The 17016-nt window shown below is 36.0% G+C and overlaps 1 protein-coding gene and 2 long non-coding RNA genes across 3 annotated transcripts; 1 reads left to right on the forward strand and 2 right to left on the reverse strand.

The window, feature by feature from the left end:
- Window positions 1–1611: 1611 nt before the first annotated feature.
- On the reverse strand, window positions 1612–3913 carry LOC147499996 (transcription factor MYB12-like). Its single transcript, XM_086561729.1, has 3 exons — window positions 3687–3913; window positions 2556–2685; window positions 1612–2326 (listed from the first exon to the last, which is right to left on the reverse strand). Exons 1-3 carry the CDS (start codon window positions 3823–3825, stop codon window positions 1783–1785), a joined length of 813 nt encoding a protein of 270 aa, XP_086417855.1. The 5' UTR covers window positions 3826–3913; the 3' UTR covers window positions 1612–1782.
- A 7309-nt stretch (window positions 3914–11222) lies between these two features.
- LOC147499997 (uncharacterized) lies at window positions 11223–13006 on the forward strand. The gene is made up of 3 exons (XR_015196145.1): window positions 11223–11321; window positions 12118–12739; window positions 12865–13006. It is a non-coding gene; the product is annotated as an uncharacterized LOC147499997 (long non-coding RNA).
- Window positions 13007–13346: 340 nt separating this feature from the next.
- On the reverse strand, window positions 13347–14280 carry LOC147499998 (uncharacterized). Its single transcript, XR_015194574.1, has 2 exons — window positions 13861–14280; window positions 13347–13755 (listed from the first exon to the last, which is right to left on the reverse strand). It is a non-coding gene; the product is annotated as an uncharacterized LOC147499998 (long non-coding RNA).
- Between the last annotated feature and the right edge of the window lie 2736 nt (window positions 14281–17016).

Genomic DNA, 17016 nt, shown 5'->3' on the forward strand with positions numbered 1-17016 from the left:
CTCGAAAACCTTAACACGATCTCGAACTAATCCTACTTCTGATGTAGTTAGTTAGGGATCGGACTTACTTTTTTTTTGCCGGAAAGGTTTGCATTGTATAAAGAATTTGAAATATAGTACAAAAGTTAGAAGTAAAAAATATAAGGAAAAAAACAGAAACATAAAGGTTTGGAGCACAGTTCCGTACATCACAGATTCGACTGACATTGTAGTGTTCTAGTCAAATCTATAATAGGTTCTATATGGCCATCATTCCATGGAGGTTATAAAGTGTGGTCTGTAAGATGTCCACTCTAATGCTCCTTCCACCAAACTTGCCGTATGCTAGCTTTGTGGCCATGCCGGGTCGATCTGCTGCAAAGTTGGCTTCTCTCCATGTGTGAGTGAGCCTCCATTCTATACCATGAGAGCTACCTCTATACCATCTTCCTCTGTATTGCCAAGGCACATCCGTCTTGTTAAAGGCTTGTACACTACTGCTTTCGAATCAGATTCAATCCAAACTGTGCTCCAGTTGTTGTTCCTTGCTACTTCCATGGCTTGTGTAACCGCATGGCATTCTGCCTCATAATTAGTGACTTGACCTAGACCTTGCACCATTACGCCCATCACTTTTGCTTCAAAGCCCCTGCAGACCAGACGGTTCCTCCATTTCCAGGGTTGCCCATGCTAGAGCCATTGCAGTTAATTTTGATTTCGTTATGCCTCAGAGGGATCCAAGCTAGCACTCTGATTCTATAAATAATCCCAGAGTGACAAGTGATGCCAAAGTTGTGGAGAACTGTTTGCTCAGCAACTGAACTAAAGTTTCCACCTCGCATTAAGTCCCTTGTCACTCTTAGTTAGGGACTTGCATGTAATACTAGTAATGGTGGGAGGATGTGAAATCATATACTAGTATAAAGTAAATTAATGTTACACATACATGCATGCATGCATATTGCACTCCAGTGCAGACCAGAAATCAAATGATGTCGATCAAGTCAATCGATTCTAGAAGCAGTCAGTAGAGGATGGAGACATCTGTGAATTGTGGGTGGAGACAGACTCTAAGGCGGAAGCTACAGCTTTCAACGCTGGTGAATTGCATACCATGGCATATGAAAACGAAGCGGACAAAGCTACTGGAGCAGCAAAGTCACCAGCACCTGGAGGGAGGCCGGTGAACCTTGCTGGCTTGCTGCAGATACAGCAGCAAACGTAGAAGTTTGACAGACTACTACTAACCCAATTTTGTACCAAGGAAAACCACCATGGCTCTATAAATGAAAGGGACCCGACATGACCTACTATAGGTTTGATTGAAAGGAAAAGTAGAAGCTTGTAGACTACATGTGCACTGAGCTTCTCTACCCATATAAACACATCTTTTACAGTAATAAAATTCCATCTTGTTTAGCAAAAAAATTAAAGCCGATTTCAGAAATTTAGAATTTGGATATCTATGTGAGATAGATAGAATTGTCATAATGTAAGACTTGAGCACAAAAATCGTTGAGTTCATTCTAAATTCTTAATATAAATTAAATAAAATTCAATAATAATATAGCATACCATACATAACTACTAACTAGTTTAGTGATTTATCCTTGTGACAAGAATGCTCTTGCTTGTTCATGGAAAGTGGCCCATTTTCCTTAAGATCGATCTAGTACACTGAAGTAATAAAGTAAAATAATACCAACTTTTAAATCTCTTGCACAGATTTGAAGCAACGAACAGAAACTTAGTACAGCAATTTTGCATTCACGTACATTATTACCGCCTAAAACTTGCAATGTTTTATTGGTAAACCCCATTAAAATTCATGTTAAGAGGCCAATTGCAATGCATCTCATTCATTAAAGCAATTTCATCCATTTCGATATTTGAAAATATGGTGCTATTGTTCTCACGTGCACCAGCATACTGTTCCTCATCGTGTGAATAACCTTGGTTGAATGCATTGGCAATGGCCGATTCTGTTGAGTTCTCCCAAAGCAGCATAGAATTGCCAGAATCATGTTGAACGAAATTCTGGAGTTGGAAATTATCCGAAGATGGCCATTCGGGGAAGCATTGGTTTGGCCCCTGATTGAAACAAATTGAATAAGCTGATTGAGTCTCTGAAGATGTTCCCATATCTTGGTGTAGTACCGGTGGGATTGGTTCAAGACTTGAAACTTCAGGAGCATTTGTTTCTTTGGAATTTAATAATGTATTATTCAGATATTGAGCTTGCAATAATCCTTCAAGAATCATTACTTTCTTCTTCAAATATGAATTCCAGTAGTTCTTTATCTCATTATCAGTCCTTCCAGGCAACTGTCGTGCTATCTTAGCCCACCTGATCAATCGTTCAAAACTTGGAACGATCATGATACATCCTTGAACTAACAATTTTGTCCTTATTACACATTATATATCATATTCTTGAGGTATGAGCGGTATGTGATCAGAAAGGCACTTTAAACAACATATATACATCATAACATGGGATATATATAGTTCTGATCACAATATTATTTATCTTGAGGTACCATTCTCACTATTTCAAAATGCAGAGTTTTGCTTACTTGTTTCCTAATGAGTGATGAAGGCTTACGACCATTTCCTCCTCTTCAATTGTTAACCGACCTCGCTTCAGACCTGGTCTCAAGTAGTTAACCCATCGTAACCTACAGCTCTTTCCATTTCGATGCAAACCTGATCGTGATTCACAGTAATAACCTGTTATACATACAACTTGAAAAGCTAGCATGGATGCATGTTCCACAAATGAGAGGTGACTACTTATAATAGGCATTTGAGTATCCAAATTAAACCGAAAGAGCCGAAGGAGACTATACTGCAAAAGCCAGGGTGAAGAGAATCACTACGGCCGTATATGTCTAACGAAAAACAGAAAATTATATTCCATCAGTGCATGGCCTGATTAATTAGCTGCTTGATATGACAAAATAGCAAAGGGGTGATTTCATTTATCAGTGGCTTTTATGTTGTCTGATGACTGAGATTAAAGTTGTGAATGCTCTTGTTACCTATACGACACGCAGGGGCGGCTCAAGACAATCAGGGCCTAGGCAAAGTTCAAATGCCAATGGACCCCAGGAATTTTTTTAAGTTGGAGAATGCGAGAGAAACGTTGGCAGAAGGCGAGAGAAACAAATAGTTATCCAACGTTATTTCCTAGTTTCCAATATATATTATCTAACATTTAAATAAGAGCTTGAAAAACGATAGTGGGCTGAAAATAAATCATTGGGCTTAATTATATTGGAGCTCTTAAGCTGCGGGGGCTAAGCAGTTGCCTATTTTACTATGGGTTGAACCGGCCCTGACGACACGAGTAAAATACAAATCAGTTTTGTCACCATGATTCTTTCGGGTATACATATATAAAACAATGATTAATATGAAAAGCCAAAACAAGACATATCATCCAAAGACGTCAGAGTATGTAAGAAAGGAAGACAAGGTATGTTGTGTGTTCACTTGACCATAGCTTTAAATGAAGGGCGTTCGAGAAAGAAAACTACTGAAATGTAGTGTTTCGGCGTGTCCACTTGACCAGTTGATATTTGGTATTCTAATTAAGGACGTTTTGGGCAGACGGCAAGGTGTTCCAGCAGTGTACTATTCACTTGAACTTCACATGTCACGCATGAATAATAACGATGTTCGACGACAAGAATATTTTCACTCACCAGCCTTGACGGGGAGGCAGTTCCAGCAGCAGCCATGACCGTTCTGGAACATGTAATTCCTAAGTGTTTCATCTTCTTGAGGTGACCACAAACCTTTCTTGAGTTTGGTCTCGGGCATGTCAAATGAGCTGCACCCCATTGTCCGAAGTCCTAACAATGCTGCTTTCCAAGCAAATTGCTCAAAGCTTGTGGTGGAGTCACAAAAATATGTGGGACGTGGAGCCGGTGGAGGTAAGATTTATAAGCAGCTATATGACTACTATTATTATTATTATTATATTATTATTATTACTATTATCTCGAAAAAAAATGACGAAAGATGACACCTAAACTAATGATGGTTGAGACGTTTGTTCTAAAAGTAAATGTAGATTTGGGGGGTGGGGCCGTGGGGGTAACTGGTTTAATAGTATTTTAGAGTACGATGTAAATAAGAAAAAATGAAACTTGACCAACAAGAACAAATTATAATGATGAGATGGACCTCTTGCTCTTGCTCTGCCTTCTTGTAACAACTAACACTTCCAAAATATTTAGTTTCTTAATATTACATTTACGTTGTATCAGCAAACCAAATTTCTATTGAAAGTATCAATTTTGACAAATAATGGCAATGCATCAAAAGTAATTCTTACATCGATAGTACTAATTGTAAGTTGTAATTAATTAGTTAAAAACTCGTGTGTTTTGATACTATTGCCAAGATGCGGAGAATGCTTGGGAGTTGGCTCAATGAAGCTAGTAAAACCCTGGAAAAAATATTTAGGGGTAAAAAGAAAGGTTTATCTAGCTGAGAATTGCTAGCGTCCTACCTCTTAAAGGGGTAGGACCATCCTAACCCACATACACACAACATAAATGACCTATACACTTATTGAACAAGTTACACTCTCAAACCATATCAGAAACAATAAATCAGTGAGTTAACTTCGTCTTCTTCTCCAAAGTTCAAACTGCCCCACTTGTAATGACCCTCCACCACCGGCATCAGCCAAATCGGTTTACATCCGATTACGCTGGAACATCGTCGGAATCTTAAACAATGATACCTCATAAACAATTTATAGATGAGAATTGAGAAGTTAATTGGTATAATGGGGTTAGTGCACTTTGGATTTATACTTGAGTTATTTTAGCCATTGCCAATAACGACCTAGATTATCTTTCTATGAGAACATCAACCCCCAATGATTGATGGTTAATTCAGTTCAAGCAAACTCTATTTCCATGAATAAATTTGTTAAACTTAATGAGTTTAAACTGGTAGTGTGTTGGTATTTTGTTCAATTTTGTTTATTTTCTAGTTTACCATTTTTGGGTGCTTGTTCAATTTCGTTTTGTTGTTCAGGTGACCATTCTCTTTTGCTAATTGTGCTGATTTGTTTTGATGGTGGATGAGAAGTGAGAAGGGAAAAGTCGGAAAAAGAGAACAAAGAAAGATGCTGACTTCTTTCTAATTTTTTATTAATTCTTTTGAAAACACTACACAAGGTCGAAACAGAAGATTGCTAGCGTCCTGTCTCTTAAAGGGGGGTAAGACCATACTAACTGACGAAAAATAGTAATTTGGTAATGTTTCGACGAGAATTGCTACCGTCCTACCTCTTAAAGGGGTAGGACCATCCTAACCCACATATAGACAACATAAATGACCTATACACTTATTGAACAAGTTACACTCTCAAACCATATCAGAAACAATAAATCAGTGAGTTAACTCGTCTTCTTCTCCAAAGTTCAAACTGCCCCACTTGTGATGACCCTCCACCACCGGCATCAGCCAAATCGGTTTACATCCGATTACGTTGGAACATCGTCGGAATCTTAAACAATGATACCTCATAAACAATTTATAGATGAGAATTGAGAAGTTAATTGGTATAATGGGGTTAGTGCACTTTGGATTTATACTTGGGTTATTTTAGCCATTGCCAATAACGACCCATATTATCTTTCTGTGAGAACATCAACCCCCACTGATTGATGGTTAATTCAGTTCAAGCAAACTCTATTTCTATGAATAAATTTGTTAAACTTAATGAGTTTAAACTGGTAGTATGTTGGTATTTTGTTCAATTTTGTTTATTTTCCAATTTACCATTTTTGGGTGCTTGTTCAATTTCGTTTTGTTGCTCAGGTGACCATTCTCTTTTGCTAATTGTGCTGATTTGTTTTGACGGTGGATGAGAAGTGAGAAGGGAAAAGTCGGAAAGAGAGAACAAAGAAAGATGCTGACTTCTTTCTAATTTTTTATTAATTCTTTTGAAAACACTACATAAGGTCGAAACATTACCAAATTACTATTTTTCGTCAGTTAGTGGGTTAGGGAGGACCATACTAATTGACGAAAAATAGTAATTTGGTAATGTTTCGACGAGAATTGCTAGCGTCCTACCTCTTAAAGGGGTAGGACCATCCTAACCCACATACAGACAACATAAATGACCTATACACTTATTGAACAAGTTACACTCTCAAACCATATCAGAAACAATAAATTAGTGAGTTAACTTGTCTTCTTCTCCAAAGTTCAAACTGCCCCACTTGTGATGACCCTCCACCACCGGCATCAGCCAAATCCGTTTACATCCGATTACGTTGGAACATCGTCGGAATCTTAAACAATGATACCTCATAAACAATTTATAGATGAGAATTGAGAAGTTAATTGGTATAATGGGGTTAGTGCACTTGGGTTATTTTAGCCATTGCCAATAACGACCCATATTATCTTTCTGTGAGAACATCAACCCCCACTGATTGATGGTTAATTCAGTTCAAGCAAACTCTATTTCCATGAATAAATTTGTTAAACTTAATGAGTTTAAACTGGTAGTATGTTGGTATTTTGTTCAATTTTGTTTATTTTCCAATTTACCATTTTTGGGTGCTTGTTCAATTTCGTTTTGTTGCTCAGGTGACCATTCTCTTTTGCTAATTGTGCTGATTTGTTTTGACGGTGGATGACAAGTGAGAAGGGAAAAGTCGGAAAGAGAGAACAAAGAAAGATGCTGACTTCTTTCTAATTTTTTATTAATTCTTTTGAAAACACTACATAAGGTCGAAACATTACCAAATTACTATTTTTAGATGGGTTAGTGGGTTAGGGTGGGGGGTAGGACCATACTAACTGACGAAAAATAGTAATTTGGTAATGTTTCGACGAGAATTGGTAGCGTCCTACCTCTTAAAGGGGTAGGACCATCCTAACCCACATACAGACAACATAAATGACCTATACACTTATTGAACAAGTTACACTCTCAAACCATATCAGAAACAATAAATCAGTGAGTTAACTCGTCTTCTTCTCCAAAGTTCAAACTGCCCCACTTGTGATGACCCTCCACCACCGGCATCGGCCAAATCGGTTTACATCCGATTACGTTGGAACATCGTCGGAATCTTAAACAATGATACCTCATAAACAATTTATAGATGAGAATTGAGAAGTTAATTGGTATAATGGGGTTAGTGCACTTTGGATTTATACTTGGGTTATTTAGCCATTGCCAATAACGACCCAGATTATCTTTCTGTGAGAACATCAACCCCCACTGATTGATGGTTAATTCAGTTCAAGCAAACTCTATTTCCATGAATAAATTTGTTAAACTTAATGAGTTTAAACTGGTAGTATGTTGGTATTTTGTTCAATTTTGTTTATTTTCCAATTTACCATTTTTGGGTGCTTGTTCAATTTCGTTTTGTTGCTCAGGTGACCATTCTCTTTTGCTAATTGTGCTGATTTGTTTTGACGGTGGATGAGAAGTGAGAAGGGAAAAGTCGGAAAGAGAGAACAAAGAAAGATGCTGACTTCTTTCTAATTTTTTATTAATTCTTTTGAAAACACTACACAAGGTCGAAACAGAGGATTGCTAGCGTCCTGTCTCTTAAAGGGGGGTAGGACCATCCTAACCCACTAACTGACGAAAAATAGTAATTTGGTAATGTTTCGACCTTGTGTAGTGTTTTCAAAGGAATTAATAAAAAATTAGAAAGAAGTCAAGATCTTTCTTTGTTCTCTCTTTTCGACTTTTCCCTTCTCACTTCTCATCCACCGTCAAAACAAATTAGCACAATTAGCAAAAGAGAATGGTCACCTGAACAACAAAACGAAATTGAACAAGCACCCAAAAATAGTAAACTGGAAAATAAACGAAATTGAACAAAATACCAACACACTACCAGTTTAAACTCATTAAGTTTAACAAATTTATTCATGGAAATAGAGTTTGCTTGAACTGAATTAACCATCAATCAGTGGGGGTTGATGTTCTCACAGAAAGATAATATGGGTCGTTATTGGCAATGGCTAAAATAACCCAAGTATAAATCCAAAGTGCACTAACCCCATTATACCAATTAACTTCTCAATTCTCATCTATAAATTGTTTATGAGGTATCATTGTTTAAGATTCCGACGATGTTCCAGCGTAATAAGATGTAAACTGATTTGGCTGATGCCGGTGGTGGAAGGTCATCACAAGTGGGGCAGTTTGAACTTTGGAGAAAAAGACGAGTTAACTCACTGATTTATTGTTTCTGATATGGTTTAAGAGTGTAACTTGTTCAATAAGTGTATAGGTCATTTATGTTGTGTGTATGTGGGTTAGGATGGTCCTACCCCTTTAAGGGGCATGACGCTAGCAATTCTCTTACTATTTTTTGTCAGTTAGTGGGTTAGGATGTTTCTACCCCTTTTAAGAGACAGGACGCTAGCAATTCTCTATCTAGCATGATTTCTGCAGATATCAATTATAGCAACAGTAAATTGGAAAACCACGTTTAAAACCTGTAAACATTTCTTAAAATTATTACAACTTTTTGATTTCCCACAAAAGAAGCAAAGTGAATCGAAATGAAGAATAAAGTGGGAAATCGACTGGATGCATTTGGAATCAATAGACAATATTATTATTATTGATTGTCATAGCATTAGCCTCTCTTTTTTGCCAAGAGTCTGGTGAATCACAGCGACCTATAAGTGGAACGTCAATGTCATGGCGTCATACGCGTAGGATAAATTGATTGAATCATTATTAAAGTCTGGTACTCACATCAAGCTAGTTGGGCTCAGTGGCGGAGCCAGGGGTCCGATAGTACACCCTGCCGTACTAGTGCTAGCTCTTGGCAAACCATTGACCAACAACTCCCCTATAAATGGTCTCTTTTGCCCTTAGAATAATTACAGCCATTCATTTGTTCATACTTGGTGGTGTCGGTGGAGGATGTAATTTCTAATTTCCTTTTAATTTGACTTCAATTTGTTGGGGAACAAATGAGTCCACAACCCCCCTAAAATTTTGTTTGGGCAAAGAAATAAAATGTTACCAATGCAGATAGGGCAGGGAATCGGGTCGGGTAGACCCGAATCTGACCCGACCCAATTACCGAATACATTGGGTTTGGGTTGATTTTCATATCCGTTTATGTATTCGGGTCGGATTCGAAATCGGGTATGTTGGGTTCGGGTTCGGATTCGAATATAATTTTTGAGTTTTTTTTTTTAATTTTTAGTGTTATCCGATCGGGTTAGTCGGGTTGGATTCGATTCGGATACTGTGAAATTATTCGGATTCGGATATACCCAAACCCGACCCAATCCCTGCCCTAAATGCAGACCTGAGGCACTAGCAAATACTTTGGGGCCCATTATTTTGGCAACCTAAAAGGTCACCACTAGAGTCCACAAAACAGTTTAACACAATTTGAAATATACACTCACTATTAAGAACAATATAATTATAGGCTTAATTGAAACTTATGGCTAATGAAAGTATTAAATTCACTTTTTACTTCACAGATTACCACATCAAAATATGCATAAAATCTTATTTGTTACATAAAATAAATACGAATTCGACTAAAAAGAGGAGAAAACAAATAATAACGCTTGGCAAAAAATGTGTTAATTTTTGTTTTTGACTTGTGAATGGACACATATAGAGATTAGAGCCACATTTTAGAGGACAAAACTGATAAGGACAAAATTTCAAAATAACGAACCAAAAAACCCGCCCTCATTTCAAAAACACTCTCAAGGACAATAGTTGACTTTTGTCCGAAAAAGACAATAGTATCATGGTATGCACAAGTGTCGGCACATACCAAGCATCACAAAGAAAATGGTATGCACAAGTGTCAGTACATACCAAGCATCACAAATAGGGGTGGAACTCGGGCGGATTGGGTCGGGTTGAGGCTTAACCCGAGCCCAACTTGAGTTTCAAATATTTCAACCCGAGCCCAGGACCAAGCCCTAGTTAGTTCTTAAATTTTCAGCCCAAGCCCAACTCGGGTTGGGTCAGGGTAGTCAAGTTTATCGGGTTTCAATGTTAAACAGTAAAGAACTCAACACCTTTTTATTGTTAAATAAATTAATTAATATGTAAATAACACCGAAATTCAATATTCTAATTAAATCAAAGGGATTTGATTATTTAAAAGGGAAACTAATCTGATTAATTCAATTATTCTCTCTAAAATTGATATTCTCAACTTTACTTTTTACAAGAAAAAATCCTTATAAAGAAACAATATAACATAATAGAACTCGGATTTCAATGTTAATCAGTGAAGAACTCAACACCTTTTCACTGTTAAATAAATAAATTAATAGGTAAATAACACTAAAATTCAATATTCTAACTAAATCAAAGGGATTTGATTATTTGAAAGGAAAACTAACCTGATTGATTCAATTATTCTCTCTAAAATTGATATTCTCAACTTTATTTTTTACAAGAAAAAATCCTTATAAGGAAACAATATAACATAATATAAGGAATGAAATATATACATACATATATGCAGGCAGACTCGGGTTTTTCGGTTATTTGATATTATAACCCGAAACTGAGTCAGGTTTTGATTTTACAAGACCAATCCCAGACCACGGTTTTGAAATGTTAGCCCAGGACTAGGGGTGGCAGTTTTGTACACGACCTGCTAACCCGACACGAATTTGATACGAAATTAGCAGGTTTGGGTTGGGAAAAAAAGGCTTTTGGGTCATTTAAGGGTAGACCCGCCGAACTCGTCAAATAAATGGGTTGGGTTAAGATCACATATGTTAACCCGTTACTAGACTCGATTAGTTCTCAGGTCTAATGTTGGGTCATCAACCCGTGACCTATACATATAACCTATTTTAAGATAAGTTTCATTATTTTTTAAAATCTCGTTATCCTAGCAACCTAAAATAAATTACTAAAAGGAAAAGGATTAGCCGTTATATTGATTCATTTAATAAATATATGTTTCGTTATTCAATTTTCATTGATATGTAATTGAATTATGGATGGATTTTTAGAATTAATATATATATATATATATATATATATATATATATATATATATATATATATATATATATATATATATATGGGGATACAGCCACAGGTTGTGCACAGCGAATCCTAGCCTTTTATCTAAAGCAATCCAACGGATGTAACCAAATTCCAACCGAAGCAATCGCGAGTTCTGATTTACTAAATATGGGAGGGTAGTTTAGGAAATAAAATTTGTCCGAACCCAAAAATAGAATTTGCGCTCCAAATATAATCGCGACTTCTCTCTCCTCTCTTTATCTCTTCCGAGAAATCAAAAACGTTTTGTGTGCAATCTATAAAGGTAAATGCTTAATTTTGAGAGTAATTTGTTTAATTTTTCTGCAATTTCTGTGTTAACTTTGTGTGTGTAAATCTCTGTTTGATGTAATCTCTGTAAATCTCTGTAAATCTTCAAGCCAATGTTGCATGAGTCTATGGGAAACAGTACCCTGGTATTGATATATTGATCAATTTCATATGTTACTTTTTTGTCGTTAACTTATATGAGTTATTTATAATTTTATATGCATAAGCTTTTGCACCTGAATATGTTCATAAGATGTGCTTTTCTTTAGAACTGTTTCTTAAGACTGAAATGATGTTAGTGAGTCCTTGTTGAAAAGAAGATTAGGTCCCTTCGGATGACAAGTATAAACTTGTTTGAATATTCGATAAACTAATTCAACTACTCAATCGCACAGGATTACCATTATATAACCACTAAACTCATTTTCTTATTTTGGGCACAAGAAAATTAGCTCCAATGCATATCTTTAAAATCAAGAATCTTGTATTGTAACAAAAGGAAGATGAAGAACGGACCCGATATGATATTCTTAGGATGGAATGTGATTCCAAGTCAGTATTGTCAATTGATGACAAACTGTGATTCTTAATGGGAGGTATAGCTGTTGAGGTTTTATAATTCTATGTTTGCTCTCTTCCTGCTGTCCGTTTTCAAATTTGACGTGTGTTACACCTTTTGGCAATGAATTCTACTTCTTATAATAAAGAATTCTTTGCGTCTTAAAAGATACTATATTTTCCTGTTTTGATGTTGTGAATTATGTATCTGATGTTAGATTATCCTCTTACAGTTTCTCAGGTGAAACAAGTGAGCTTGTTAAGGAGTAGGACATGTTCAAGTACAGTAAGTACACATGTATTTCAGAGGTAGTGGTAAAGCTGCAGAGATGAGACGGGATGCAACAAGAGGAGCTATGAGGGCAGCAATATAATGTCATATGACAACATACAAGACCAGCATATAGATGGATTGAAGATGTCTTCTTTTCACCAGAGAAGACATATAGAACTATCTTGCCTCAGAGGGGATTCCCTGTCAGATACTCAAGACACATTGATGATTTATTTTTTTGCTTCTTGTTGTGGAACTGCTGTACGTTCAAAGTCTTTTTTTCTTGACTTTTTTTTTTGTAATAACAATAGCACAATGAACTACATGGACTAGCACAGGAGTTCGATACACCATTTGATGCACCAGCTGTTTTAGTAGTTGGCCATCAAACTGATGGAAAAAGTGCACTGGTTGAAGCTTTAATGGGTTTTCAGTTCAATCATGTTGGTGGTGGTACTAAAACTAGACGACCCATTACTCTTCATATGAAATATGATCCTGATTCTGAAGTGCCCATTTGTCGTCTTGTTTCTGATAATGACCCCTTTGTTGCTGAAGAAAAATCTCTTCAGGAAATTCAAGCAAGTCCATTTTTTTGCACTGAGAAAAAATGTATTGCACTGAGAAGATATATTCTGATACTTTTAGTGGTTGTTAAGAACAATGTATTGCACTGAGAAAGATGTTTACTCGCAATCTTGTGCAGGCTTATATTGAAGCTGAGAATATGAGGTTGGAGAATGAACCATGTCAGTTTTCTGCTAAGGAGATAATCGTTAGAGTGGACTATAAATATTGTCCAAACCTTACCATAATAGACACACCTGGCCTTACTGCTCCAACTCCTGGTCGTATAAGGAAATCAATTGTACCACATTGATCTTTAACCTTTAACCAAAGGACGTACATAATTACAATAGAAGACATATGGTGTACTAAGGACAAATCAGAAGTTTAAAAGGAAGTTAGAAACACGCTACAGTCATGACATTATACTGGTTTGCTCTGACAGGTTATGTGAAAGAATTTCAGTATACTGGTTTGCTCTGACAGGTTATGTGAAAGAATTGTCACTGCTGCCAGCAAGCGGCACATCCAATACTGACTTAACAATGGTTAGAATTTAGAACAACATTAAAAAAAAAATGAAATTTGGCACATCTATTATAGCAAAACTTGCAAGCAATATTAGCATACAAATAATTTATTTTCAAGCTATTTCTAGCAAATATAGACCACTCAATTTACTGCAGACATTCTATGAAACATCTAATGATCTCAAACAGGGATCCATAATTCAACAAATATAGACCACTCAATTTCCCCCAGATGAAACAAGTTCGTTATAACCATATATCTGCAACAGCTCAAATCGGTCTATACTAGGCTATGTGTTTCTGACAACCAACGGTCTTCCTCACCAAGTTTCCCGCCATAGAGTGAGAACTTGCACGGAGAGTGAACCATGACCACTTCAGTACCCTTAACAACTCAACTGCAAGGAAGGAGTAATAGGCAAATAACTGTAAATTCTCTGCACACCACATGTCATTTTCCCCATGTTAGCAAGCTTAACTTCTCCCTTGTGAGCTTCAACCTGTTCCACATAAACCAATAACAAACACAAGATTTCATTGCCATAAAAAACAAGTGAACTACAAACACAAGCTCCAACACTCAACACTATAATAAAAAAACATACAAGCTTCAAACAATTTCAATCATCTTTGCGTCGTCTTCGTCTTCGTCCTCGCCCTCGTCCTCATCCTCGTCCTCGTCCTCGTCTACTACTGTAAAGCATGCACGCACAAGCCCATTACAGAGATTTACAGAGCTGGTTAGGCCAACTGAACAGTGATATGTAATCGACTAATAAGGCATGGAATGTTGCTTGATCGGTATTTAAGACCAGCTAAACAACAGGAGTGATTAGTGACTTTCAATTTCATCAAGCTCTCCCCTCAAAACCCAAATCCCTTAACTTCGTCCCCAACTCTCAACCTCTCTGTTGACAAATTACAGAGATTTACAGAGATTTACAGAGATTACATCAAACAGAGATTTACACACACAAAGTTAACACGTAAATTGCGAGAAAAATTAAACAAATTACTCTCAAAATTAAGCATTTACCTTTATAGATTGCACACAAACGCGTTTTGATTTTCGGAAGAGATAAAGAGAGGAGAGAGAAGTCGCGATTATATTTGGAGCGCAAATTCTATTTTTGGGTTCGGACAAATTTTATTTCCTAAACTACCTCTCCCATATTTAGTAAATCAGAACTCTCGATTGCTTCGGTTGGAATTTGGTTACATCCGTTGGATTGCTTTAGATAAAAGGCTAGGATTCGCTGTGCACACAACCTGTGGCTATATATATATATATATATATATATTTTTTGATAAATAAAATCGATTGTGAAATACTAAATATTTTGCATACAGGTTGTCTGTGAATCCGATCCGAAACTGATCTAAAATCTCATATATCATCCCAACTATCTAAAATAAACGACTAAAAGGAGAAGGATTAGCTGTCATATTGATTCATTCGATAAAGATATGTTTAATTATTCAATTTTCATTAATATGTAATTAAATTATGGATGGTTTTTGAAAATTAATACATATTTTTTTATATATATATTTTTGATAAATAAAATCATGAAATACTAAATATTTTGCATACATATTGTCTGTAAAATGTAAATCCGACCCGAAACTAATCTGAAATTGATCCGTTGGCTTAGCGGGTCACCAGTTGTGTAACTCGTTATATAGGCGGGTTGGGTTTGGGTTTGACAAACTCGACGCGATTAGTAATTAGGTCGGGTTTGGATTTGCTCTCTTAACACGTGACCTGAATATGATACTACACGAACTCGACCCAACACGACCCATTGCCATCCCTACCCGGCCCAGGACCAACAAAAGTCTGGTTTTAGCCCATCGGACTTGGGCTAACCTGACCCAAGTTCCACCCCTAATCACAAATAAAATGGTATGCACAAGTGTCAGTGCATACTACCTCTTGGTATGCACAAACATCTATGCATATTAAATATCACAAATAAAATGGTATGCATAAGTGTCAGTGACATACCACCTCTTGGTATGCAAAGTATGCACAGACATCAGTGCATATCAAACATCACAAAGAAAATGGTATATATGCACTAGTGTCAGTGCATACCACCTCTTGGTATGCAAGATGTGCACATACATCCATAGCTAGTAAATTCGTGGACGGCAAAAGTTCGGTACGTCAATTATTCGCCTAAGATTCGAAATTTTCAATAATAATACTTTTAAATATTCGGTCCAATAAAACGCTAACGGTAAAAATACGATATACGTGTTTTAAACGGGTATAATACGAATATATTTCTTTAAAATTCGGATATATATTTTACATTTAAAATTTTGATATATAAGTATATAACGTTTTTATTTTTATTTTTACAATTTTATTCATGAAAAATAATACAAATGTCATTTTATTAAGCCAAATCTTATAATTAAGTGAATAATTCGCGAATAATTCGCAATTATAAGCCCGACCCAACCAATTCGCGAATTAAACCGTATCATTCAAAAATTCGCCGAATTATTCGTTTTATTCGCCAAACCTTATAATTCGCGAATAATTCGTGAATAATTCGGCGAATTACTAGCTATGCATACATCATTGCATACCACCTCTTGGTATGCGAGGTATGCACAGACGTCTGTGCATACCAAATATCACGAAAAAAATGGTATGTATAAGTGTCATTGCATACCACCTCTTAGTATGTGAAGTATGCACATACGTCATTGCATACCAAACATAGAAGGGTAAAATTGGAAAGAGTAAAAAAAATAAAATCAAGTGTGTCTTTATTAATAATTAAAATGTGAAATTTGGTTTTTCTAATAATTATAAGCCAAAAAATGTCCTTATCAATGCATGGTTTCAAAACCCAGTTGTCTTAGACTATGATTAAAGTTGGAAATTGGGCATTTTGGCTTATTTCTTGCACATTTTAATCGTTGGCTTCAGGCCACCAGAAACTCAGGGTCGGGGCCTATCCCATTATTCCTTGCATGCTCCTCCAATTATTAAAAAACATATGTAGAACATGTGTGTGTGTGTGTTTTTTATTCGAAGTGGAAAAAAGGAGAAACGAAAAATAAATATAGACAACTTTTCCAAAATTACTATATAAATTAATAAAACAAAAACTAACTATCCTATGATCCTATCCAAATAATTATAATATTTAGCCCAATAAACTAAGTAACCTAACTAGTAGTTGTGATCATACATTCCTACACTTTTAAAATTAGACACTCTATTATTATGTAAATTAACTTAATCGATGAGTGAATAAATTAATAATTGCTTGTTTTACGTAAACAATGATTATTTGATAGTCAATATAAATAAAACTTTTTGTCATAGAAAAAATCTAAAAAGAAACATGCAAATCAGCGCATAAACAAACAGTTTAAATTGGCGTGGCAAATTTGTAGGAGTAGTGCTACACGGACTTATTTTTTAGACCTAGTGTTGCGACTTACTATTTGGATAACATTGGTTTGCATTGCAATACACACGGACATGTATCTCCATGTAAATCAATGATAATGACTTTTGACATATTAGTGGGTTAAAATAAGTGGGTCGGAGTAGCATTACTGAATTTGTAGTGCTTACAATGCACCAGCTCACCTTGAAACAAATTCCTGGCTCCGCCATTGGTTGGGATTCAGTATTACTCAAAACTCCTCGGTTTCTAAGCGAGTCCTAAAATATATTCAAGCTCGTAGGTTAGGTGGTAAGGAGAAGATAGTAGAAAGCTTCATAGTATAAA

The sequence above is a fragment of the Coptis chinensis genome, chromosome 5, assembly GCF_015680905.1.
Source record: "Coptis chinensis isolate HL-2020 chromosome 5, ASM1568090v1, whole genome shotgun sequence".
Taxonomy (NCBI): Eukaryota; Viridiplantae; Streptophyta; class Magnoliopsida; order Ranunculales; family Ranunculaceae; genus Coptis; species Coptis chinensis.